At 34.0% G+C, this 26,733-nt stretch overlaps 3 protein-coding genes across 10 annotated transcripts; all 3 read right to left on the reverse strand.

Annotated features, from left to right (window-relative positions):
* Nucleotides 1-1,575: 1,575 nt before the first annotated feature.
* LOC107488263 (AT-hook motif nuclear-localized protein 5) lies at nt 1,576-4,761 on the reverse strand. Its single transcript, XM_016108982.3, has 5 exons — nt 3,593-4,761; nt 2,969-3,036; nt 2,470-2,601; nt 2,195-2,353; nt 1,576-2,059 (listed from the first exon to the last, which is right to left on the reverse strand). The coding sequence occupies exons 1-5, from the start codon at nt 4,086-4,088 to the stop codon at nt 1,817-1,819; spliced, it is 1,098 nt and encodes a 365-aa protein (XP_015964468.1). The 5' UTR covers nt 4,089-4,761; the 3' UTR covers nt 1,576-1,816.
* A 1,305-nt stretch (nt 4,762-6,066) lies between these two features.
* On the reverse strand, nt 6,067-8,800 carry LOC107488265 (uncharacterized). Of its 7 annotated transcripts, none has more exons than XR_002375290.2 (9): nt 8,724-8,800; nt 8,250-8,598; nt 8,105-8,162; nt 7,862-7,930; nt 7,675-7,770; nt 7,504-7,596; nt 7,089-7,154; nt 6,888-6,928; nt 6,067-6,362 (listed from the first exon to the last, which is right to left on the reverse strand). XR_002375290.2 is itself a non-coding variant. In XM_021142264.2 (9 exons), exons 2-8 carry the CDS (start codon nt 8,390-8,392, stop codon nt 6,929-6,931), a joined length of 510 nt encoding a protein of 169 aa, XP_020997923.1. In that variant the 5' UTR covers nt 8,393-8,598; nt 8,724-8,800; the 3' UTR covers nt 6,067-6,362; nt 6,888-6,928. The 7 variants fall into 7 exon arrangements, 5 of the variants coding, with proteins under 5 accessions (XP_020997923.1, XP_052117329.1, XP_020997922.1 ...); XR_002375289.2 differs by having other exon boundaries at nt 6,888-6,932; XM_021142264.2 differs by having other exon boundaries at nt 6,888-6,932; nt 7,108-7,154.
* A 2,924-nt stretch (nt 8,801-11,724) lies between these two features.
* On the reverse strand, nt 11,725-26,571 carry LOC107488264 (lysine-specific demethylase JMJ17). Of its 2 annotated transcripts, none has more exons than XM_021142258.2 (33): nt 25,042-26,571; nt 23,821-23,878; nt 22,200-22,322; nt 21,801-21,858; nt 21,572-21,708; nt 21,140-21,301; nt 20,951-21,037; nt 19,980-20,153; nt 19,528-19,680; nt 19,255-19,440; nt 19,070-19,135; nt 18,812-18,907; nt 18,596-18,682; nt 18,311-18,427; nt 18,019-18,226; nt 17,838-17,902; nt 17,679-17,737; nt 17,461-17,592; nt 17,171-17,321; nt 16,756-17,091; nt 16,302-16,475; nt 16,046-16,107; nt 15,594-15,672; nt 15,040-15,189; nt 14,830-14,963; nt 14,587-14,704; nt 14,422-14,495; nt 13,495-13,639; nt 13,202-13,351; nt 12,949-13,044; nt 12,773-12,868; nt 12,478-12,668; nt 11,725-12,046 (listed from the first exon to the last, which is right to left on the reverse strand). In XM_021142258.2, exons 1-33 carry the CDS (start codon nt 26,373-26,375, stop codon nt 11,776-11,778), a joined length of 5,529 nt encoding a protein of 1,842 aa, XP_020997917.1. In that variant the 5' UTR covers nt 26,376-26,571; the 3' UTR covers nt 11,725-11,775. The 2 variants fall into 2 exon arrangements, with proteins under 2 accessions (XP_020997917.1, XP_020997915.1); XM_021142256.2 differs by having other exon boundaries at nt 13,495-13,648.
* Between the last annotated feature and the right edge of the window lie 162 nt (nt 26,572-26,733).

Consider the following 26,733-nt stretch of genomic DNA (forward strand, 5'->3'; position numbering starts at 1 on the left):
CTCCCAAAATGCTCCTTTGAAAGATTGGTACATGAGATTGGGATGCGCCGATTGCGAGACATTAAATGATGTCGGCAAGAAGGGGAGACTATACTCTTTTTTCTTTGGTCAGGTTTTTTCCCATTGGGTTTTTTTTGACAAGGTTTTTAATAAGGCAGTCCCCATCACTAAAGAATATTGTATTCTTTTTCCTTCACTAAGATTTTTTCCCACTGGATTTTTCTTTAGTAAGGTTTTAACGAGGCAATAATCATAAATGGTCATCCAAGGGAGAGTGTTGTGATAAGATCTTATGTGGATGCCCATTTCCAATGAAGCTTAGTCTATCAAGGATGACTCTATTTATTATAATTTGAAAATATGTCATCATGTGCGCATATAAATAGAGGCTTAAGCCTCCGTATAACAACACACATCAATAACAAATACTCTTCTCTCCCTCTTTATATTATTACTTCTATTCTCTCACTTCTTTTATTTTACAAGTATTTTTAAATACTCTTTTTTATTACTCTTTACATATAATATTAGTAAATATATTAATCATATTTTGTAAATCTACCCGTAAAATTTCTAGATTTCCAATTCCAATTATTGATGTACAATTTTCTTCAGAGGAACTCATCCATAATAAGTTTAATAATTCCTCCTACTCGCCTACTGTATGCAAGTGCTCAACTGAGTTGTCGTAATGATCTACAAAGTACAAGCATTGCACTTTGAATCGACTTGTGTGATTTTAAAGATTTCGTCGCCATTCATTAAATTCTCTATTAAATGTTACTAATAAATAAAACCAATAAATTCTTCGTTTTTTTCTTAAAAAAAATTTCTTTAGAACCATAAGAAAATAATAATTTAATTATAATAAAATAATAATACCACTCCTATTTTTATAATACAACTTCTCATATGATTTTTTTGCTTTGTAATTTTATAAAATAAAATAGCATTATCAAGATAAAAGTGACAATATTTCTTTTAATTATTAAAGTATAAACGCAAATTTGGAAAAGCAAGTTTTCAAAAAAAAAAAACAAATGAAAAAAGAAAGAGAAAACTTTGTAAGGAGATAGAAAAATTTAAAAGCTTTTTTTTTTCTGAGTTAGCAGATACATGCTAAAATTATAAATTAATTTTTTAGAATTTATGTCAACTAATTTTTTAAAGATTTTTCTATTCACAAAATTAAAATAAATAAGAACATCAAACAAGTTTATATTAAAATATAAATTAAATTAAACAAAAAATAATATTTAATTTTAAAAAACTTTAAAATTAATAATTTTTTTTGTTATAAGTGAGAATCGAATCCAAGGCAAAAAACTAACTACCTAACGAACTTCACTAGCCATGGCTTGAAACAAAAGGGTTTGAGGGTTTTAAAACCTTTTTTTCCTCCTCCAAACACAAACTCCTTAACAAACCCTCGAACAAACCTGAAAAGAAAATTCATAAACCTAATAACCATAATCATGTTATTATGATTCAAATTGGAACAAGCTGATTTAATCGAATAAATTTTCTTTTACTAGATGAATCCAACTAAAAGATAATCACAACACACCAACACCATTGAGAGCCTAATTGTGTTCTGAAATTAATTTCAGCCGAAATTTTTGAACAAGTCAAGATTGTTAAACTAACCCCAGAAATTATCCACCGCCATTTGTTACAGCATTATGTTAGTGCCATCTTGTTACCCAGTGAGGGGAAACAAGCATAAGCATAGTTACAAATGCTCACAATCAAGTTGATTTACAACAGAGAGATTTATATACAAAACTGCAACATCTCTTCCATAATAAAAATGTGTTCATCCACGTGTCAGGTCAATACCAGTGTGTGGATGTGCACTTTTAAGATCAGCCGGCTGCGAACCAGGCCAAATGGCTACCGCAGATGAAGATGAGTTGTAGTTTTGATTAGGAGGAGGTGCACTTGCCGGAGAAGCTAACTTGTCGCTACTTTGAGGCTCTGAACCACTATCTTTTGTGCTTGTCACTTGCTTAGGCTTTGCCTTGGAGCTGCCACCATATACAAAACTGCATACTACCACCTGCACCAAGCAATGTCTCAGTTTCTGAAGCATAACATATGCAAGGAATTATGCATTCTTATGGTTCTATCATAACATGAATGAGCATGCAACAAGAATAAGAATGGCCCCGAGATTGTGATAGGTTTTATATACCTGCACTGGGGTTGCGGCAATAAGCACAGCAACGCCACCACCAATAACATGACCCTCAGGACTAGAAAGGGAAACACTGATGCCGCCTGTTCTACTACGAGCTCCACCATCGTCCGCAACCAAATAAGAACCAGACAAGCATAAAATTTGAAATCGTCCCTGAGAACGGGAAAATAACATGATATTAAGCTTACTAATGCATCATAAGAATCATCAAAGGGGGATACAGACAAAAAGGCATGATGATGCTTGTAGAGTAGTTTAATTTCATTTACCTCATAAGTAACACTGACAGTATTAGAAGCAGGTTGACGCATAGTGACCGAAGAAACTATCCCAGTACCAGACATTATGCATACAGCCCTTGGTCTCTGCTGTGCAAATGACAATAACTTGGCTACAATGTCCTGAAACAGAGAAATTCTATCACTAGAAAAACCATGTTTTCATGTACAACAATAAGGCAAACTGTGATTATTATTTGAAAGCTGACAATTAAATTAGTGGCTTCCATTAAGTGAAGACATATCCTATGCAATGCAAATAATGTTAATACTAGACAAATAAACCGTTAGAGATATCCCAGACGAACAAACCTAATCAACACCCAATGCATTCAGCATAGATCTGTTTTTGTGGCAAGACATCCATCATGTTTAAATACATAAAGCAATGTCTTTAGGTCAAAAAAGGGAGGGAAAAAAAAAAGATAATACTAGATAAACAAGTGCATCAAAACCAAAAATATCTAATGATATGGAAGAACATAACTACCTCCCCAGGTTCAACACTTATAACATGAGGTGAGAAGGCCATCCCTGCAGAACTGTTCATCCATTCACCTAGAAAACCAAACATACACAAGAATGTCAAATAACACATTTTCAAAGCAATTTTTTTAGATAAAACACTTCCAAGCATAGCAGATAATAATAAATTTGTTAACCCCACATGAGTTATCATTTAAAAGAGCTACACCCAAAACGGAAGGAAAAAGCGCAAAAGCCACTGGCCAGATTTTCATGGTTCTTCTAAGCAAACATTATGTTCGGTTATTCATGGCTACCAAGAAATGATATCAAGAGGAATCAAATTACACAATACTAGTAACCACAATAGATGGAAAAACAATCCAACCATATAAACTACAATGTGTCTATAAATGAAAAAAACTATTGGTATGAAATGAAAGGCCACGCATCCACCCTTTCCATTCAGTAGATTATAATGACAGCAAATAAAGGAAAATTTAAAATAAGTCACAGGAGATTAACCAGATATTCACATAGTTATCTGCATCTACATTAAGCAAATAACCAGCCACATAAAGTAACAGATTATGCATCAAATACAACAAAGTAATCAAACAATAAACGATAATGCTAAAGCTAAGTATACCTAGAGAAGCTAGCTGTTGCTTCCTTCCACTTCCAGGGGGGCGTCCGCGCCGCTTCTTTTCCAAGGGAGTACCGGAGCCAGGAGATGAATTAGCAGTGGCAGAGAGCCTCAAAGAAACAGGTCCACCAGGACCATACTTTCTTGGCCTCCCTCTTTTCTTCTTTACAGGCTCCCCTGAAGATGGAGGAGGTGCACCACTACCACCACCACCACCACCACCACCACCAGGGGAGGAGGAACCTATGCTGATTCCATGACCAAAATTAGGATGCTGAGGCTCTGGTGAGAATGCAGAAGCAGCAGGACCAGGGCCACCAGCACCTCTCACGTTTGAGACAGCCCGGAACCCAGGAGGTCCTTGGAAGCCTCCGGGTTGTGGCTGTGTTGGTGTTCGAGAACCACCAACACCTCCTCCTCCTCCTCCTCCTCCTCCTCCTCTATGTATGTAGAATGAGGCAGGGCCGCCAGAGAATGACATTGCTTCTCGCCCATCCATGCATTTACCACAAAAAAAAAGTTGTATGATTTGTTATTAATGCAGCTTGCTTTTAGGGTATCTAAGTTAATGTAGAGATCCTCTTCAAAACTAGAATCTATTCAACAGCTAAATTACCCACACGAAAATACCAAAACGAGGTTTAAGAGCGTGGTCAAGAACAAAAAAGCTTCAAAATGTTCGAAAAAGGATGGATCTTTAATCGGAAAACAACAAAAGAAGAGAACGGGATCTAACTATTTTCCAATTGACAAGGTTCTGATATTTGTTTATGTGAATGCCAGGTCACTTAAGCGAAGATACAGGAAGCATCAAAAGGATGAAATACGAATGCGCTAGTAGAAAGAGTGAGGGAGAGAGTGAGTGAAAGAAAAAGAAAAAGAAGAGAAAGGAAAAAGGAAGTGGCTTAAGAGCTGAAGCAGAGCCACCATTGAAGGCGCATGGCAGATTTTTAGTGAGCGGAGAAATGTAGAAAAATCAAGGGCTTGGATTGAGGAGAGAGAAGCGAGAGTAGCAAGCTGGCAGTTCCGAAATTATGACTGTAACACATTAAGAAAAAATAAAAACCCTAGATTTTCAAATCTAGGGTTTTGACAGAGGGGTGCAGGAGGTGGAAAAGGGAAAAAGCAAGGGAAGAAAAGACAAAGAGTGGGACTTCACTTGGGACTTGAGGAGGAAAACAAATTGAATTTAAACTTTATTATTATTATTATTATTATTGTAATTATTATTATTGTTTTCTTTGGAAAAAAAGAGATCCTTTTATTATTTTTTTATTTTTTGGGTTAAGGAAAAGAGAGCTTTTGATTTGAATTAGAGAGGAGAGTGCGTGTGAAAGGGATAGGCCTATGCTATGCTGCATGTTGAATGAAAAGAAAGAGGCTTTTTGTTATCTGAACAACATCTGACCAAAAATGGTGAAAAATGAAAAAAATAAAAAGAATAAGAAACTTAACAATAAAAGAAAAAGGGGAAAAAGAAAAAAGGAAAAACTAATACGAAGAGGGAATAGTGGGATTGAGTTGGAAGGACAGAGTGGGGCCCTACAACAGTACCAAACCCCCCAAGATGTCTTTTTCAGATTGCCAATTGTTAGGTTAGGGCAGTGAACCCTTTCGTTTTAGACCTTGGAGGATGTTTCAGTTTCTAGTGTTAACCCACTTGACCCCATCAAATAGAGAGAGGAAAAAAAAATCTCTTTTTTATAGTAGGAAAAAAACTTATTTATTTTCGGACCAAAAGCAAATCTAATTTTAGTCTGTGTATACTTTAAAGCGGTATTGTCAGGTTTAATTTCACGCTCTCTCACTTTATTGCCTCACTTCAATGCATCTTTATTTCTAAGTAATGAAATTTTCTAATAAATACTCTCAAGTCTCAAGACACGATATATCATTATAATTTCTAGTTTTTTAAATGTATATTTTATAAAACATGTATATCAGAAATAACCTTAACAAGTTTCCAGAAAACAAGGCAACAACTACACACCATAAAAAATCCTGTATTAAAAAATGATATAATTTTAATCAACTTGATTCGATGATGTGAGAGGAAAAGACTAGTAAAAACAAAATGAAAATAAATCAAATTGAAAATAGTCCAATAAACTAGGAGACTAAAGACAATTATGAACTACCATAATATTATTTTAATCTGTTGTCTCTTTACACGTAGTCAATTTCTTAGAATACCACCAGACAACCCCATTTAACAAAACAAGACTTCTTATATAAAAGTTGTGAAATGACACAAGTGAATAGATGAGATCATTTTTCAAATATTTGTGTTGATAATGATATCATTTTTCATTGATACTGAATAGACTATTTTATAGAATCTATAACAGAAAAGAAACGCAATCCAAAGTTTCTCCAAAACTTCCATCATGTGCAAGCTCGAAGAATTAACATGGTACTTACCAAGTAATACCTACAAAGAATAATCAAATTCCCAAAAAAAAAAAAAAAGTAAAGTATGTTGATGAAATAATTTGATGCTTGCTTTCCAAAGAAATTGGTTGTAGTCTATTTGGTGGGGCAGTCAAATTGCTGAGACCAAGTATTTTTTCTACTTTCTCTGCTCTTTCTATGAAACCATACATAAGAAAGTTAATAATTTCTCTGCTAATCTCCAAGAAATAAATTGAATAGAGTCAATCACAACAAGCTTGCCGTTCAACTTTAAAAGGATTAAAATTTGCTGGAGTTGATGTCACACGTTTGATCTTCTGTGAAGCCAATTTTTCCTTCCCCTACACTTTGGTGCTTACACCTTCAATTCAATCACCAAAGAAATCCAGTTATCAGTGTTAAAACGTGACCGACATTCCAAAATATCCATGATGCCACAAGAGAATCATAAGAATGACCAAACTTACAAGTTCTACCTATTGATCAACCAGTAACATAAAACACTGATGAAGTCCCAAAGTAATATATCATTGTTTACATCTTCAATTCCATAATCCATCTAACTGTGCATTCTACATGGATTCTTTATTCTTTGGAAAAAAAGTCTATAAATAAATTATTAGATCATCAATAGATGTTTCTAACATATCTAACTACTTTATTCATAAAGCTGAAGAACTTGTAAAATATAATACTGAAACTCTTATCAAATAATATCGTAGTATTTATGAACTCCCACTTAATCCTTTCAGTTTTCATCAAGGTTGAAAGCCAACAACCTCAGTAGACTCGATGATGACATGATTAATTTCATTTCACTCATAGATTAAGAATAGAAATACAGAAAAAAAAAATTTAAGATTCATTATTGTAGCCAAAAACCTACCTTTACAACAACAGTTTTCTAAATGGATATCTGGCTCATGCCTACCTGCAGAAAGAGATCTAATTCATCAAATTGTGAGAATCCAACAAACACACTGAAACAGTAAATTAAAAAGGAAAAGAAAAGAAGTACAAAGTAAGCAACTAGTTTTGAGAGGCAACAATCATGCAAAAGAAAAGACTAGGATACTTGAGAACTTACACCATTATTAGAGTCTTACTCTGTTTCCATTAACTTCATTTTTCTGTTAACATAATCCAGGTATCCCTAGAAAACACCAACATATGAATGTATATAAACTGAACCCGATTAATTCGATCAACATACAAGACAGAATACAAAAAGCTATCTTCAATTGACTCCATGAAAAAGTGAAAGTTTTCAAAAGGCAAAATAATATTTAAAAATAATGTAAATACGTTATATTACGTATGATGAATTTCTTAGAACGAACAAACCTTTGCCAACTTCAGAAGCAAATAATGTATACATCAATAGGATTGCAATTGTAAATGAATTGCGAACGCTGAATAAAATTACCTTTTCCGTTAGGAGTCATAAGTCACAACAACAAAATAATAGATTACGTCAAAGATGCAGAACCCAAAGAACTTACCTGGAGTATCCCTACAGCAGCAAATTTGTCGAGCATAGTCTTGGAATGAACTGCATTATTCAAGTTCAAAGGCCTTAAGAGCAATTCAACATTCTGCAAAAAATGGGATATATCAGACTCAACACCAGATTTCTATCCATCTATTTTCAGAGTTGCATTCGTGGAGCTCACCTTTGACGTGAAAGACTCGTTCCAATAAGTATATTTCAGACCTTGAAGTTTTTTAGTTCTAGAAAGGGCATCAATTAAGACCTTCACTTGTGCAGCCTAATAAAAAACAGGAAATCCATTAGTAAAGGGGGGAAACAATTATAATACATAGTACATAGTATAGCGATGGTTAAAGATAGAAACAGACATCAGTCGAAACACGGTGACAGCTGAAAGGGAGGCCAACAACAAAGCCCTTCAATGAATATTTAGAGATCTGCATAACAACAAATAGTAAAACTGTCAAGGATGATATTGATTTTTTCATTTTCCGCTTGAACCATTGAATTCAAAAGCAGCAACCTCGACAAATCATATTTACAACACAGAACACAAAAAAGATTTGAATTGAATTGAATGGAAAAGAGAGAGAGGAAGAGAAGAAGCTCACTAGAGTCTCGAAATCGGAAGCCATTAAATCAATATTTGATTTCTTCCTGACCAGAACACTGTGGCATTGAAGAACATACAGAAAATAGTATCAAAATCAATATCTTATAAATAAGAAAAGGAAAAGGAGAGTTAAAAAAAGGGACCTGAAGGGTGAAGCAATCTTGTTCTGGAAGTCGGAAAGAGCAAGACCAACGTATTTATCACCGACATCCAAACCAAGCAACCGAGCTGGTTCATTCTTGTTCACCAAATCATGAAACAGTTGAAGCGCCTTCACCTGCCTCATTTCATCTCATCTAATAACATAGTGCTGCTTTTCATTTGGGATTGGAGATTACAGCAACTAAAGTCTAAAACCCTAAACACTGATATTCTATAGAAAAGATAATCATAATCACAGGATATTATATATAACTACAGTATATGTTTACAATTTACACAACAAAGCAACAAAATATATAACACGGATGATTTCTCCAGGATATGGAAACCCTGTAATTGCATTGACATATATCATAATCATTATATGCTTATTTTCTTTAACCAATAATAACAACAATGGGGTTTTAAAGTTATAACCAAGGTCTCTTACCCCAAAAAAATACATAAAGGTTTACCTGCTGAAACTTGAAAGGCTGAGAGATGAGAGCACGAGATGCGTTGCGGTAGGGTGGGTGGTGCGCGGTGGCGGCCAAGTGTTGTGTTATAAGAGCAGCCTAATATATTAGCCCACATCAATAATGGATTAAACAGAGATAATTAATGGCCAAGAGAACCCAACACCGAAGTGTTGTAATCATAAGGAAATTATTCATAAATAAAATAAAAATAAACATTAACTAAGTTGGATTAGTATGGTAGTTAGCTTCCTACTCTATTTAAACAAGTGTCCAGACTGACTGATACTATAGAAAACCAAATAAAAACAAAATAAAAATAAAAATAAACAATCTTGACCAAAAACATAAAAAAATATCCACTATGTACAAGTCATTTATACATACAAGTCCATACAAATTTCTTTAACCTAATTTACATCACGCGCCATTATCTAACCAACTTTTTAATCAACGCGTGAATATATAACTGCCTTTTTCGAAAGGATTTCGTTTCCTGTTTCAAATTTTATTAACGTTTTCGATCTACGTTCTCTTCCATATCTGCATTTCTCTTCGTTCGTGTTTTCTTTCTTCATTTTTTGCGATTTTTTTCGTTCTTTACGTTTTTGAAATCAAGTTTTGAAATCAGTTTTGAACAGTTATCTTGTTATTGAAAATAATGAATTATTTAAGTTCAGATTGTCAATTGAACCAATGCGAAGTGGATTATTGTTTTGAATCCAATCAAGTGGCTGAGATGTGGTTCGATTCTAGTTAATGTTTTTGTTAGTAGTTTATGATTCGATAGGTGAATAATGTTGTTTTTGTTTGTGAAAATTGCTGTTCATCGTTGATGGTTTGAATTAAATGTAATGTAAGAGTATTGCATCAAAGAAAATATTTTTGTGTATTTGCAGTAAATTTCGGGGTAAAACTAAGACATTTATATTTATTGTTTACGAATTTTCGGTGAATTTATTCTGATAAGTTCTACATAATTCAAAACTCTTCATCTTCCTCCTCCCTCATCTTCTACTGATTTTTCTTTTTTTCATCATCACCATCTTCTTCTTTTTGTTATTCATATTTTTCTTGTTATTTTACCTTTTCAAGTTTCTTCTTGTTTTACTTTCATAACAAGAATGAAAACCAAAAAAATCAAACAAAAAAAAGAAAAAACATATAATGCTGCAAAAATTACTTGGAGAATGATGAACTTACATTCATTCAACTAAAAGAAAAAAAAGAAATAAAAAAAGAAGAAAAAATGCAGTGTTAAAGGAAACATTTTTGTGTAGTTGCAGCAAATTTCAATGTAAAACTAAGACATTTATGTGTATTGTTTAAGAATTTTCCGTGAATTTATATTGATAAATTTTGCATAATTCAAAACTCTTTCTCTTCCTCTTTCTCATCTTCTGCTACTTCTACTTTTTTTCATTATCATCGCCATCTTTTTTTTCCTATTCATCTTTTTTTTCTTGTTTTACCTTCTCAAGTTTCTTTTTATTTTACTCTCTTAATAAGAACAGAAACAAAAAAACTCAAATAAAAAAGAAGAAGAAACACATAATATTACAAAATTACTTAGAAGAAGATGAACTTACATTCATTCAACTTAAAGAAAGAAAGAAATAAGAAAAAAATGCAGCATTAGAGAAATTATTTTTGTGTATATTGTTTAAGAATTTTCGGTGGATTTGTACTGATAGTTCTGCATAATTCAAAACTCTTCATCTTCCTCCTCATCATCTTCTACTACTTCTTCTTTCTTTTTTTATTATCATCACCATCTTCTTTTTTTTCTTATTCATCTTCCATTTCTTGTTTTACCTTCTTATGTTTCTTCTTGTTTTACTCTCTTAACAAGAATAAAAACAAAAAAATCAAACAAAGAAGAAGAAAAAACACATAATGCTACAAAATTACTTGGAAGAGGATGAATTTACATTCATTCAACTAAAAAAAGAAAGAAATAAGGAAAAAAAAAGAAAAAAGAAGAAAAAATGCAGCATTAAAAAAAATATTTTTGTGTAGTTACAGCAAATTTTGGTATATGATTAAGACATTTATGTGTATTGTTTAAGAATTTGCTAGATTTATACTGATAAATTCTTCGTAATTCAAAACTCTTCCTCTTTTTACTCTTCATCTTCTACTGCTTCTTCTTCATCTTCTTATTTCATTCATCTTCTTATTTCATTTTTTGATAATTCTTTTCGAATTTAGCTTTGAAGCTTCCTTCACTTTTTGTGACAATTTTGAGAGATTTTTCAAAAATTTTGATTGCTATTTGAATTTTGAGCATTGTGGTTTTGATTGAGAGAAAAAAAACCGTTTCCACTATTTAAGAGTTGAGAGAGCAAAATACGCAATCTAAACTGAGAATTATTTTTGTTGGGTTTAGATAAACTTATATGAACTTGTATGCCCAAAAGACTTATATGTATAGCAAGCTAAAATAAAATATAATAATTTTATTATCAAAATCTTTTTTTTTGGGACAAAAAATTGGATACACCCAGTCACCCACTATACATTAGTTGTCCAAAAACTTAAATATTAATTAGAAAATAATACTAATAGAGGCTATTGAATGAAAATAGATAATTAAAAAAATCTATAAAAAAATTTTAAATAAAAAACTTATCTGACAAATAATAATAGATGAAATATTAATTTCTATTTATGATAATACTTATGTATTAACATATATATAGTGCAAAGATGAATATACTTATATGGTTGAGTAGACTCACTCATTAAACAAGAGTTATATAATCCGGGGCCTTGCGACAAATTAGTTACCGGGGAATTCTTTGTTTAACAAACTTAATCGTAATTTTGCATTCTATTTTCAGCTGCATAAACACTAGTAGCATTGAGTGAATTCACACCATCGTTATAATAAATCTGGATGGCGTGACATGCAAACAAATAAATAGCTACCACTAACAAGGAATTACAGATTAGATTTCCCCCATATTGAGATGGATTAAAAACGATAGAGATGACATCATAAGAATCAATGGAATCAATTTAATGGCCAATGAGTATCTAATATGCATGCTTATCGTTGTGTGTATAGAATTGGAGTAAGACTTCGAAGCTCAACACGTTTCTTACCTGCTCTTCTAAAAGGCTTTCGGTTTTGCCACCTAAGACATTCTATCCCATTTGATTTCCTACACCTACTACTATCTCTATCTTCTGCTGCTGTTACTGTTGCTGTTGTAAACATCTTGCAAGTGACATTGCCCACATCTCTTTTCTGTTTCTTTCTTGGGTTTGTGTGCCTCGGAGATGGGGTTTTAGGCTCCACAAATTTAGCACTAGCTAATCTGCAAAGCACAAAAACATAATAATCATGCAATAGAAATTTACACCATGTTATGTAATCCTCTAGCAGAACACTATTACAAATCTCACATCTTTTAAGAATAAGGTCTCTAATAGCTTATAAGTGTGAGACATCTCTCATCCAAAGAGCTAGCTTTTGGGATTGAATTAGGTCCACTTTATCTCAGTTCTAATATGATTTCAAAACCTATCCGATCCAATGATGTTGAACCACCCACATGCAAATGTTTACGCTCTAAATGATCATTGCGAGGTGTGAAGGGGATGTATTATAAGTCTCACATCTCTGGACTCGCACCCTCACCCCATGAACTACCTTTTGGAGTTTAATTAGGTCCACTCAATTTTATTTCTAATACTTTCAATAAAAGCTACGGTTGAACAAACCGAATTTCATAAGAAAAAATGTGACCTCTCATGGTTTGTAGGCAATGGTTCTTCTGCACAGGGGTTGCATGCAGGACAAATGTAGAGCTGCTGCGTGCATGGTAATTTCATGCAATCAAAATGGTACCATTCATTGCATTGTTTGCATGCTATCATCCCTTTCTTATCATAAGGCTTTCGACATATACAGTAAAGCATGCATCGAGACCTCAACATCTGCCAACAAAAACCACCTCTTCATTAACACCATCCCCACAAGTTATATTAAAATAAATATAAATGACAATCTCCAGATTTTAATAACCATGAAAAGTGCTTACCTTGAGTTCCTCATCAACATCAACAGGCAAGTTTTCACCTTCTACTATTACTTCCAAAACTTTATCTAGGCTTAGTGCCCCAGAATCGTTTGCCACCTGCCCATGGTGATACGTATTAAGAACCTGAATCAAAAGGAGGTACAGGGACACAATAACGAGGGGAAAAAGATCACCACCTTTTTTGCTAGTTCTGCCCACTGCAAACCCAAGCAATTCACATTTGTAAGTTTAAGCATATAGTGATCTTCAGCTGATATTTCCATATCCACTCCCTGCCATGTTCTTCGAAATTTAGTAGCCTCAAAGTTGCTTTAATTCGAAAGAAATTTTATAAAACAGAAAAGTGAAACAAGTACTTGAAATAAATAAGGCAACCACATTCTTGAAATGAAAACACAAAACCACATCAACCTAACCAACAGCAAGTACCTCATTCATATGCTTCTGAATCTGCCGGATTGTGGGCTTGCATACACCATTTAGCAATCTATTTACTTGAATTTTCCACAAGTTTTTTGCTAAAGCCAACTCGAGGTCAGAATTATCATGCTCATCATAGACACCAGCCACATCGCTAGCCTATATATAAAACTTCAGTAAGCAAAATGAACCAAATTGTGACCAGTGTCCGGCCAAGTGAGATGAAATAATCATATTCCACAGTGAAACATAATATGAATTAAAACTAGTAACAGGCTCTTAAAAATAGATGGATAACATACCTTTATGGCTTTCATCAATTTTTCAGAGACAATGCTTATATCTTCATCAACAACAGTTGATGCAAAGTTCAGTATTTCTCTCAAGAAAGATTTGCACAGAAGGGCTTTCTCAACAAGTTCATTCAGAACTTCCATTTCATCAATCCTGCATACACTAAATTTTGTTACCCAAAGTAACTGTTGGGTGAAATGGTATAGAGAATTAAAACATCATCTGCAACTATCAATATGAAGTGTAGATAGAAGATAGCTTTACGAAATAAATGTATCTAAGGCATGTTTTGCAATGCTATGATTTTCAACATGGAGAAAATAAAAGGCAAGAGCATTTTGTTTGGTTAAAACTTTATATGTATTCAGGGAGCCAGAGTGGCTCAAGTGACTTGACAAGCAAACTAGGAGATGCATCACAAAGAAATTGTTACCGTAAGTCAAAACATAAATCATGGCCGCAGCTCCAACCTTTTTCCCCTAAACTTAAAACAATTATTCTTTTCTACCTGAAAATTCTATTAATTCAATATACAATATCTATATGGTAATTAAATACAATTATTCTTTTCTACTTGAAAAGCTATGCTTAATAGATATATCCTTCTTCTGCTTTGTTTTTGTATAAGGAAACTCTTATCCCAAGAATGTATTATCCTTCTCCTCATCTTAATTAAATGTCATTTTATCAAAATAATAATAATAATAATAATAATAATAATAATAATTAAAAGAATATAATGGCTCCATTTTATTTTATTATTTTGGTATCAAATGATTTATTAATTTAGTATGAAATTTACATGGCTTTTATCATGGGTAACATCATCTCTTGGAAATCCATGTGTTCCTGTTTGAGTAACATGATAAATCTTACTGAATCAATAATGATCGTTGCATACGATGAAAATAAAGATTTGATGTGGATTACAATACCTCAAACAGAAATGTTCAGCTTCCGATAGAAGAGCAATGAGAATTTTCAATTCAATATGCTTCTTACCAAACCTCTGCACCAAGCAAAAGAAATAGAATGAATATGTGAGCTTTTGTGAAATTATGACTAGTTTGGTATGGCTAAAATGATTTGATATACTATACCAGGAGGCCACTTCCACTTGGATAACAAGATTCACCAATCAAAATTGCACAGTAAGGGCATTTGTAATTTTCAATGCAGGTGTCCTTTGCTGTTAGTCCAATGCACTGCAAATGATAGCTGTCCAGAAGGAAGATAACGATAGATAGAGAAAATATATCAAATGTAAATTCATAGTAACAAAATAAATGCAAAAAGTTAGAAATAAAATCCCATTATTTGAAACAAGGCAATAAGTACTTTACCAGTCCATACAAGTCGAACAAGTAAGAAATTCCTGATACTCAGAATGCAAAAGACAGCAAATGCAGAGGTTTTGATCCTTCCTTTCTTTAACATCACCATATATGAACAATGATCTATCTAGAGTCTGTTTTATCTGAAAAATATCAGGCAAGACCCTAAGTATGTAGAATATACAAATGAGACGCAGAAATATATTTTAAAATCAATACCTTCTCCAGCACATTAAACAGCAAATTGTCAGTTTGGACAGAAGATCCTATTTTGTCTAAGCATCGTTTCTTCCAATTTTCCACCTTCTCAACTTCAGATAAAATCATATCCAGCTCTGAGCAACTGAAAGCAACAGTATCTCCAAGCTCCTGAATGCAATTAAATCATATTTGATGACTCTTCTCAATTAAACCAATGATATGATATTTAAGTCCTACTAAAATACATCATGACTGGTAAAGCCTTGGTGAAAGTTGTGAAAGCTTCCACTTTTTAACTATAGCTTTCACTTTTATACTATAGCTTTCACCTTTTTAAACCGGCATGCTATCAAGAAGCTCAGCACTAGAAGAAAATCTCTATGGAGAGAAAGCAATTAACCACCAGTCTTTCACCCATAGTAATTTTTTATTTTATTTTCTTTTTTTTTGGTGGTAGCAGCTAGTTGTAGCTTAGCCACCGGTAAAAGAAGATTACAACTATGAATGCAGCTCAAAATATACTCATCAATTGTATGCATAAGGTCACCTATTGATGCATTGAAAAACTGTACCTTCAGCTGCAACATCAATGACCAAGATCGATCCCTAGAATTCAGGCCAAAAAATTGGTGCACTTGTTCTTGCCATAACCTAAAGTAAAAATGAAAAAACAATTGCTTAGGCAATCAGTCAATAGTGATATAAACTAGTAATATATTCTTGGCCAACATAATTTAGTCTAGTAAAAACAAGGGTTCAGAGAGCAATGTCAGAAGGCATGGACTCAAGAATGGCTTCAATAATGAGATAAAAAACCTTTGGCTCCAAATTTGCATGCCAGAAATCTAAATCCCTTAACAAAGACTTCACAAGAATAGAAAAGGCCAATATATAAAGAACACCCAAAGAAGGATGGATTGCCATTGAAAATACTAAAGACAAAATTAAATATCATAAATACAATCTTAATACTACAACCAACAAAATAAGCATTTTTTTTCCATTTTTAATAGAAAAGACTTACATATGTTTTCTAATGGCTTCTTCAAGTTGACCATATACTGCTCCAAAGGTCATATTAACATTCTGTAAGTGGAGGGGGAAAAAAAAGAAAAAGTGGTAGATGTAAGAGGAAAAGTCATTCATTTATCATTATGCACCCAACATAGTGAAAAAGTCGTTCATTTAATCATTTATCATTATGCTGCTGTTGTTTCTTGTTAATAGATAGATAGATAAGACATGAGATTGTAACTTCAGAAAATTGCATAATATAGTACCTTATAATCATTAAGAGTATCTTGAACCTCAGTCAAATGGCATCTTCTAGAATTACAAGGTCGACACATTTCCTCCAACGCTCTCCTAAGCCATTCAACTCCATCAACCAGAACTTTCAACAGCACACCAGAAACACAGGAATGAGAAAGACCTTCCGCAACCTCCAAAACATCCTAGATTAACAATCAGCAAGCATGTCGCACAAATAAGTGTTTTTATTCCTTATATAAGAAGAAATTCATCGAGATAGAAGAGATACAAAGACCGGAAAGAACAAGGAATCCTCTTGGATCCTCACAAACAAGATTTAAAAAGGCAGCGCAATCAAATATTGAGAGGGTGGGAAACAGCAGCAAAGCATACATTAAAACCAACAGAAGTCACGGAAAGACAACTTGGGTACACTACAAATACAAGCTTAGAAGCATATTTGACTAAAGCAAAAATAGTAACCTCTAACGATGGCGGACAATCACTGAAACAAAGGGCTCTTTTGCACCATTGTAGTGTAGAACAAGATGCTTGAAGTTTTGAAATCTCTATGAAGTCAAAACCAAGTGAAACACCAGATGCTATAGCAGATTGGATTCTTGCAATCAAATCTTCCACCCTAAACATTAAATCACTGCTTACTCCATCAACACAGTTATCCAATTCGAAAAGGCACTGACAATCATCCAGTAGAGAAGATGCTTCACATTCCCAAAGTTTGCAGTTCTTCAAAACTAGTTCCAGCATCCTTCTTTCTCCCAAAGATACTTTAAGAAGCTTTGATTCAGAAACCAACATCTAGTAGTGCAGAATTAAACTGTCATATTATGATCATAATATTTTTGGGAAGATAACAAAGGATAGACAAAATATGAACCTGCAAGTCCTCAACTTTCAGCAAAGAACTTGAAGCACACGGAGAAGAGACTAAATATGGCTTTGAATTCCTTAACCATAAATTAGCTTCAGAAAATGCGTCTTTAACATCATTAAGTGAAGGAAGAATAGCAAATATGTTTTCTGAATCCCTACAAACAAGCAACGAAACAAAAATATTCCCAGGAGCCAAAATTAGCTTGCTGAGCTGAGTTCAGTAAACACCGAAAAAACAAAACAAAAAAAAAACATCAAAAGACAACAACAACAACAACTCAGACATTGTTGAACCTGATCATGTCCTCAAAGTCAGAAATAGGATTCTCATGTGAAAGAATCTCTCTAGCCCTTTCCTCCCAAGGTATGGCAAGAGCAAGAACACAAGATAAATTAACGAATAGTTTCTCTTCCTCAATGTGCAGCCTGAAGAATCAATAACAATATTAGTTGAATAAAACTAAAGCCAAATGACATGTCAGTTCAAATGAGGAAAGGAAGTAAAATGTTACATTTTAGCTTCCTCTAGCAGTTGCTGAATGAATTCCAAAGGCATTCTAGAATCACGAGCCTGAACCAATTTGATATAATTTCTATCATTTCTCAATATTGTAAGAATTTATTGAGCATATAATACCAAAATTGGTGAGCTTGGTAAAATGATGACTAACCTTCAAAGCATTCTCCCGGCAACTAGCTTTCTTTAGCTCCATCTCAACTAATGGCAACTCATCAACTGCAAAATATAAACTGAACCTTCAGGTACTGTAAATTAACAATAAAAGAAAAAATACCAAATGCACGGGCCTTAAAAAATCTAATTCATCATAGATCTGAAATAATCCACAATACCTTGAATTTTTAAAGATGAACCTTCTTCAAAAATGTGCATCAATTCATTAACTGTATTATGTTCATCACCCTGCACATGAGCTCTCCTTAAAAGATCATTAACATGGGCAACCCACAACACAGTATCTGAATGGTATTGTCTTAGAAGCTGCAACTCTGGTACAGCAACTGCAAAATTGTCCCATTCCTTAAGCAGCAAACTAACATTCTGCAGACCTCATTAGTTAATAAAATTATGCCTTTGAATCATCAGAAACAATTAAAAGATGTGAAAAAGAAGCAATAGGCAGACCTGTAGATTCATAGGACCTTCTAACATCTCACGACATTGGATGCTACAAGATTCAGCTCGATTTACCATATTCTCAAACACCTCTATCTCTGGAAGATGAACTTGAAGATCCAAGATCTATTGAAACCATGAATTTCTTAATATGATATAAGTTCAAAGTTATCATCATATTACTTTTTCCTTGACTTATTAAGTTACCTTCCATCTTTTTCTTTTTCTTTTTTTTTTGGATGGGCCATAGGACGATAAACAAATTTAACAAAGCCAGAGTAAGGTTTTTATTACCTCTGATTTTAACTTGTAAAGAATGTTAAACTCTAAGACAGTAGGATGTCTCGCAGAGATACACTTTCTAACACTGTCCAGCCATGTCTGTCAAGCCTCAAACAAACAAAAATAATATTAGTGTCCAAACAAACTTATCAGTAAAGTAAGGAAGAGGAGATTAAACATGGGAAAAGAAAAGTAATATGTGTCAAACTATCTGGTGGCAATGCCTACCTTAATCAAAGAAATCCTCCCTTCTAATTTCTTACTCTCCTTCATGTAGATGGGCAAGCCACAAGCTCTGGAGTATAAAAGTTCCAACTCAGACATCTGGAATGAATAATATTAATCAAATTGAATGGAGTGGAAAGAAAAATTAATGTCATAAAATGTTATTACAACTAGCAAAAACATGAGCTTTAAGGAGATACATTTATTGTCAATATGAAGTAATGAAGGCATATGAATAGTCTAGATTCTAGGACAAAGTACCTTTGAACACCTCGATAAAGCAGTATCAATATCCTGAACTAATAACCTCGCTTCTTCAGCGTATTCCTGCAAGAACAAAAGTTTTTATTGTACAAATCCAATTTGCAGAAAGTTACAACCACCAAAAACTCTATAGAGCTTCTCAGCCAAAAGACACCATACAGCTTATTCAAGTGAAAAGGCACCTTCAATTTATGATAATTAGGCTCATTGCAAGGTGGAGGATTAAATCTCAATAACTCATCAATGAATTCTAAATGAACTTTCTTTACAGTTGAATCTTGATACCAAAACTCAATTTTTGTTATGCAATCTCTTATCCCTTCTGCCCACTTCTGAGCTTCAATCAAGGTCTTCACCATATCTCGAACCTATATCCCAAAATAAAGCTGGACTTAGTTGTGTACAGTGCATAATAATTTTGAAGTAATACATCATCAACAACAACGAGAACTCACAGAGTCCATCTCAGAACCAGCCCAAAGAAACTGTTCAGCTTTCCTTAGTGTAGTAACAAATGCATTGCTCAGAAATGGATTCTGAAGAATCGTACTAGATTGCAGAAGCCATTCTGTAGCAAGTTGATTTAAATTAACGGAGATACCTTTCACCTACATGCATTCGAGGTCTCAGATTTAAAACAAGAAATATTATTTATGAATAACAATACAAACATCATGTTGTCTAACTTTATTTTAGAAATGCAAAACTTTGTTGACAATCAACTAGGTGGTCGTTGTTAGGGAGGATAACAACATACCACTTTCAAGAGAACAGCTAAGTCAAAGGTATGGAAGTATAAAGACAGCATATCTTTTGATTACAGAAACACAACCAAATCTTACTCTTACAAACTGGATTATAATTTAACAAGATTGAAAAAGAACCAAAAAAAAACTAAATATATAACCTTTTTGGTCAAAGCACCCTGACAAGAAGATTGCCTTCTAACACTTCTACATTCAGCCTTGTCATCAGAAGTAAATTCTTCCATGGAAAAGGCCAAGTCAAACAATTCTGCAAGTGAATGACGGTAGAGAAGACGCAGCTTCACAGTCTTACACTCACAAAGGTGTTCCGAGTGCTGCACAATAAAAACCGAATTCAGCCAATTGAAATGTCACCATCAGTGAGTTAACAAACCCAGACTAGTAAAATCCTGGAAATTTAGAGCATATACAATACAAATAATAATAAGTATGGGTTAAAGTTTCACAGCCACTTGATAAATACAATGATTGGGAATTATATCTTCAGTGGGTGTTTACAAAGCCAATTTAACCTCAAAAGATCAGGACAAAAGAGGTTTGAAAGAACAAATAACCACCAAGAATTAAGACATTGCAAACTTCAGTTGGAAATCAAGAGACAAAAAAAAAAGGGATAAAGTGAAAGAAAAACCAATATTAAGAGGCCAGACGTGTAATACATAAACTGAAAAATGACTTTTGCAAATGCAGCAAATTGATCCCCAGATTTGTCATGGAATAATGCAACTACACTTGCTGGATCAGTACTATCGTAAATTTCAGAAGAATACAAACAGAACAACAGAACATATATTAGCAATTTTCAATCATATGTAAGATGTGAACCAACATGCATATCGAACCAAAATCTTTATGATCACACTGAATATAAGGCAGAATATTGTAAAGAGCTCAAACCAGTCATGTGGATATCTTTAGACGTGTCTATATATCTATTAGTTTCCTTCAAAATTAATAAGATACAGAAAGTTGAATGATTCAACCGAAAAAATTGGAAATACATATAGAGATGAGTTCAGATTTATTTTGAGTTTTGCATTGATTCAATGTTGCATATGAATGATAGATGCTAATCGAACCCATTAGCAATACCATAAGCACATCTATTTACCTCCAGGCACACAAAAGATGATGGTCGGCAACTGCACACAACAGCAGAGAGATAGAGATATTGCTGGCAAATAATGCATGTTGGATCCTACAAAAGACACCAGTGCATACAACCAGAAGAGAAAGAAATTAGGAATAATCAATTTATGTTGACATAGATTAAAAACAAAACCAACAACAACAACCTTACCTCCTCAGTTCCCACATATTGTGGACATTTGCGAGGAGTCATGCGAGAATATTTAATTATACCATCTTTCCATAGTTTCTCTCTCCAAGACTTTTCTTTATCTGATATTCTCAACAATTCCTTCTTCAAATATGAAGATACTCTGCTGTCAACATCGCCATGCTGAAACAACGAAAATCAACGAACAAATGTTATATTTTATTACAGAAACTACTTTATTTTCTTTACCTTTCATGGTTTCAAATTCTATGAAGAAAACGGTGGAAACAAAAACTTCAGAAAACTTTGAATGCAAGAACGTTTTCCCCCCTCAAAGGCATGGCATTTGTCATTGCAATAATACAAGAAATAAGCCAAATACTTCGTAGCTTTTTAATGCTGTCTGGAAATTGCAACTTAATTGCATGCAACAAAGTCAGAAGATCTACAAACCTGGGCTACTACACAAAGAAGCTCCGCATGCGACAATACAGCAGGTTTGTGATACCGCTGATAGAGATCAGCACCAAATGCACCAAAAGGTAGCCAGTCAGCTGGAGCAAAATTTACTGCCTCTGCACAATTCAAACCTGAGAACACAAACAAATTATACGAGCTTCAGAGGCACTAGATTGAATAATAAGCTGGTAGTTTTTGATAGATACAATATATAACCACATACCAAGATTGAAACCTCCATGATAAGATCGTGGGAAGGTTATAACAAAATTCCCAGGCTCCTGATGAATGTAAAGAATGGAAGAAAAGTGTCAAAAGTAAACACATGTAACAAGAAAATGAAGAGCAAAATCTCTACAGTTGTTCTAGGCATTCTAAGAAAACATGCAAGCAGGTAGTGCAAAGAATCTATAATATGTTCGTAGTAGCAACTTCAATGGAAAAAACTACTACATCAATCATGATTTTCAAGTCCATTTAGTGTGGAGTGCTTATTTACAATATAAAACATTTCTCTTCTGATTTCACAATTTCAAAAAAAGCAAACAATCAATCATGCATTTACAATAGTAAGCCAAAAAAAAAAAGAAGGTTCACTAATAATGAGCAAGGTATATGAAACCTGAAGTACGCTGTAGACAGGAACCCCATTTTCTTGCAAGACAGATGGGTTTAACATAGTAACAAGCTGGAAAAGTAGATCAGGTTGTGCATCGAAAAGATCAGGAAGACTACTTCTCATCACCTACAATGAAGTTGATCATTTTACTGTCATTATAAATAAGTATTTGAACACTCACATAGGTGGACTCTTCCATTTAAAAAATAAATAAATAAAAATAATAAATAAATCCTTAACAAAAAAAAGAAGAAAAGCATTTTTATTTTGGAGTTAAACAAAGGAGATATAATACATAAGATCTAATAAAGAAGCAATTAATAAATGCACATAAAGTGATATTTAGACAGTATTACCAAAATTTGAATCACATCATATGCCTGATATACATTTATAATAATGATAACAAAATGCTTTATCTTAAAAAAAAAATTAAAAAAATCTCTATAAACATGTGAATTGTAAAATATTTTTACATTTAGAAAATGAAATATTGTATTGGCATAAATAAGATTTTGGTTCCTATAAAATACTCTTTTTGGTTTTGGACCCTATAAAACTTTTCTTTTGATTTTAATCCAGTAAAATATAGGTGGTCTCTGTTTTAATCCCTATTGTAATGCAGTGTCAGCACTTAAACGGAGCAAACTATTGACAAAAACCAAAATAGGAGTATTTTATAGAGACCAAAAATTTATTCTAAGTCTATCTTTATTCATAGTACACTAACTATAACAATCTGAGCCTTTTCTCACTAAATGAGATAGACTACATAGATCAAGCAACACCATACTGGCAAAAAATCATATCTATACTTAAACTATTTCAAAATCCAAAGTACACCAATAGATAGAGATTCTTCACAGGCAAGGCTATCTAAATTTAGTGATATTATCAATTCATAAAAGTTGTTTATTTACATAATCAAAATTTCAAATTTCAACTAATAAATTCTAAAAATCACTTCAATCAAATTATTGAAGGAATCCATCTAAGCTATGGGTGTATTTGTTTCATTTTTTGGGGCAACCAAGTCACTTTTTATCTTAAATGAACAAAATATTTAAAAAAATCTTTTCAATTTTTTAATAGAAGCTGAAAGAATGGCTTCTCCAAAAAATACTTTTAGCTTTTTCATCTAAGAGTATGAGCTAAGCTTTAGTATAAGTGTAATGCAGGATCATTCCCTGCGGCCAGCAACCTGCAGAGCTGCCATAACTACCCCACCTACTATAACTAAATTAGCATGCTGATTACTATCAGATCAATGTGGCCAGTAAGTCATGGCTATCTTGGTATTCCACCTCTGTGCTAGGTTTTGTTTAAACTTGTAAATTACAAATAAACTGATTTTTCAATGACTGGAACCCTTTTCAAAATATTGTCCATCTATCTTTACTTATCTTACATCTCTAGTTCCTGTAAAGCAAATAAATCCTGTACCTACAGCTACCATGTGCTTATAAATGTGAATAATTAGGTTCTACTAGATAATAGAATCAGATAAAGCTGGTTAATTCTTTTTGGCAACTTTCAATCCTACAAGTGAAAGGATGGAAAAACCAATAGAAGTAGAAGAGTAAAAGAAGTAATAACAGTGAAATTCAAGAACCCCAAGACATACCTTCTCAAATGCACTGGCTTGATTGCCAGGAACACTGTACCAGCACTTTGGCTCTCCCCTAGAACAAAATTGAAATCAGGACCAGATTCGTAAGGAAACAATACATGATTTCAGGTAGAAACGTTTAAAAATGTCAAGGAATTACAGCAATAGTAACGAAATGTTAAGCAATTGCTGCAATACTAACCAGATGTGTAGACTTCTAGGCATAAAGCCATACCAGTACTGTAGAATATATTACCCTCTTCCATGTATAAATTATTCCCAGAAAGAAAGGGCAAAAAAAATAAAGTGTATGATAACCGCTACGTTAGGTGTTCGAGAGACCTAGCTCTTCTGGGTCCATTTCCAACCTTTCGGAATGCTCCACTTAGCACTCTCCCACATCCTATATAGTTCTTACCACCTCACTCCACATGCCTACTCAGCAGAGTTTGCTACAAATGTGCATACCCCACTATTTGTTAATTCTCACTATGTGTAGTTCCTTGTTTGCCCTTATCTTTCTTTCACTCTTTAGCATAAGACTTTTTTATGGGCATTGGAACCAATAATGAAAGTTAAAATTAAATCCCATGATTTCTTAAGCAAGCCTTTGTATTCTTACATGTGGGGTACTTCATAGGCATTTCAGGATCTCCATAATACATATATAAGTTGAATGAACTAGTGACAAATTTCCCACATTTAAGCCATCCCTAATATAATAAAATCTTGCTCCTATGACTATTTTAGTATTCATTAAAGGCATTAGCTTATGGAATTCAACTCTAAGGCCCAGTTTAGATAAACAACTTAATTAAGCTCTTTTTGAAAAAAGAGCTTAAACAATAAATACTTATATTAAAAGTAGCTTATAAATAAGTTATTTTGTATTTGATTTTTTAGTCCTAAAAGTACTTATTATAAAAGAAGAGTTGAAAAAAGCTTTTTATTACGAGAGAAGTCATTTTTTAACTTCTTCATAAGCACTTAAATAGCTTTTTAGAAAGTTACAATTTGGTTTTGAAAATTGCACCAAACATTATGGACCTATCCAAACTGACCTTAAATCACCTGGTACTACAATAAGGTTGGTACATTATCCAAAAAAAAACAAAAATCAGGCCATTGATGGTGCTGATAACTAATGTATTACAAATAAATAACAAGATAACTTGTGCAATAAATAACAAGATAATTTGTACGGGGACAGCACAAGTGAATAAAATTAGAGCATACCAGTGTAAATAATTCATTGAGTAAAAGCAGTGATCCTCGAAGTGCCAGCAAAAAGATGAGAACAACATCCCAATATATAGCCAGGGTACCATAACACCAGTGATATTGTGTTGAATAGATCTAAGCATTGAGCCTTTCAGCTTTGGCAAGTTATTGAGATTCCATGGGATTGTTGCGTATTCTTGCCATAACTTGTCGTCAACGGATTGCATTTTCTGATCAGCAACGCGTGGGAAACCACTTCCATATACAGATGTATCCAAGTCATTTCCATACATAACCTCAACTTCACCAACTGATCCTTCGACAATCTCCCAAAATTTTTTCTCCATCTGCACCCTTGAAACAGGCCCTGATCCAAACCATCTCCTCCTTGACCGATCAGCAATACGCCTAAAGGCTTCCAATGTGTAATGCTTCCCAGGCACAAAACCAAAGCTGTCCCTATCAGAATTCAAGCAGCTGAAACAGTACCAATTTCCCTGTGGAATTTGCTTCAACGGCGGGGAAAGACAATAAGTATGCCAGCCCTTATCGCACCTATCACACAAAAGCATGACTTCACCGTGCAAACCACTCTTGCACTGCTCACAAATCTGATCACGTTCTTCTTCTACATGTACTTTACAATCCTTAACTTTCAGACCACTAACCCTCCGGGGATGCTTCTTGGACGTCGAGGATTGCACTCTGTGATCACTCTTCCTCTCATCTCTCTCACCTTTCTTACAGTTCACAGCAGTCCCTTGATTCATCTTATTATAAAACTCCTCATAATCATACAAATGCTCCCGGTACAATTGACACAACACATGCTTAGCACAATCCGTAATCTTCCCAGCCGGCCTCAAAAACCTAGCAACATCCCCCCACTTCTTGGCATCAACAACCTTATCGTACCCGCCAAAGCGCTTAACCGCATTGAACAACTTGCATAAGTCCAAGTCCTCCCCTTCAAACACAACCCTCTTTCTAGACTTCTTACCACACTGGTCCTGCAAGAACCTAGAGTACTCCAAGTCAAAAGTCATGGAGTCCGATGCGGCGGGGCGAGCCTGGAGCTTGTGAATGGCCTGTGTCTTGGTGGGAAAAGTGAAAGTATCCAGATCCAAAGCAAAAGGAGGGTTCCAACCCTTAGGTGGAACAATCCTACAAATCCCATAAGGCTCAGCCTCAGGCCTAATCTTGTAAATATAATCTAAGGGATCCTTGAACTCATCCTCAGTAGGGTAATACACAGGACCTGAGGGTACACTGGTGGACTCGCAGCAGGTAACAGTGTTGCTCGCCCCAACTACACCCTTCTCCACAGCCCTAGGTCTACCCTTCCCCATCACTATACATACCAATTCATGAATGTGCAGTGCACAACACAACACTCAGATATAGAAAGCATGAAAATGAGTAAAGAGCTAAGGTTTATGGCGCTTACCTTCTGAGAAGTGAAGTCAATGAGAGTGGATAAATTATGGTTTATGGTTTATGGATGGTGTAAGTGGGGACTAGTCTTTTGGTGCTTTTGTTTTAAAGGAGCAGTGTCTGTTGATTTTTTTATATAAAAAAGGAGGATGGAGCAATGCTGGTGTGCCGTGGGGCAATGGAAAACCTTCGTGGGAAAGATAACACTCAATAAAGGGTTGGGCTTTTTATCTCAGGCCCAATTTGTTTAATCCATAGAGACCCAAATCACCC

The sequence above is a fragment of the Arachis duranensis genome, chromosome 5, assembly GCF_000817695.3.
Source record: "Arachis duranensis cultivar V14167 chromosome 5, aradu.V14167.gnm2.J7QH, whole genome shotgun sequence".
NCBI classification, from domain to species: domain Eukaryota; kingdom Viridiplantae; phylum Streptophyta; class Magnoliopsida; order Fabales; family Fabaceae; genus Arachis; species Arachis duranensis.

What these genes read in the sequence shown, in the direction of transcription:
- LOC107488263 (XM_016108982.3), bottom strand. Translation starts at nt 4,088, where the DNA reads ATGGATGGGCGAGAAGCAATGTCATTCTCTGGCGGCCCTGCCTCATTC. An exon ending in GCAACAGCTAGCTTCTCTAG is followed by an intron (nt 3,037 to 3,592) that starts GTATACTTAGCT and finishes TTGGTTTTCTAG; the next exon opens with GTGAATGGATGAACAGTTCT. An exon ending in TAAGTGTTGAACCTGGGGAG is followed by an intron (nt 2,602 to 2,968) that starts GTAGTTATGTTC and finishes TCTCTGTTTCAG; the next exon opens with GACATTGTAGCCAAGTTATT.
- LOC107488265 (XM_052261369.1), bottom strand. Translation starts at nt 8,392, where the DNA reads ATGAGGCAGGTGAAGGCGCTTCAACTGTTTCATGATTTGGTGAACAAG. An exon ending in AAGATTGCTTCACCCTTCAG is followed by an intron (nt 8,163 to 8,249) that starts GTCCCTTTTTTT and finishes TCAATGCCACAG; the next exon opens with TGTTCTGGTCAGGAAGAAAT. An exon ending in ATGAAGTTAATGGAAACAGA is followed by an intron (nt 6,947 to 7,107) that starts GTAAGACTCTAA and finishes TTGATGAATTAG; the next exon opens with ATCTCTTTCTGCAGGTAGGC.
- LOC107488264 (XM_021142256.2), bottom strand. Translation starts at nt 26,375, where the DNA reads ATGGGGAAGGGTAGACCTAGGGCTGTGGAGAAGGGTGTAGTTGGGGCG. An exon ending in ATACTCTTAATGATTATAAG is followed by an intron (nt 16,108 to 16,301) that starts GTACTATATTAT and finishes CTCCACTTACAG; the next exon opens with AATGTTAATATGACCTTTGG. An exon ending in GGGCAGAACTAGCAAAAAAG is followed by an intron (nt 12,869 to 12,948) that starts GTGGTGATCTTT and finishes CACCATGGGCAG; the next exon opens with GTGGCAAACGATTCTGGGGC.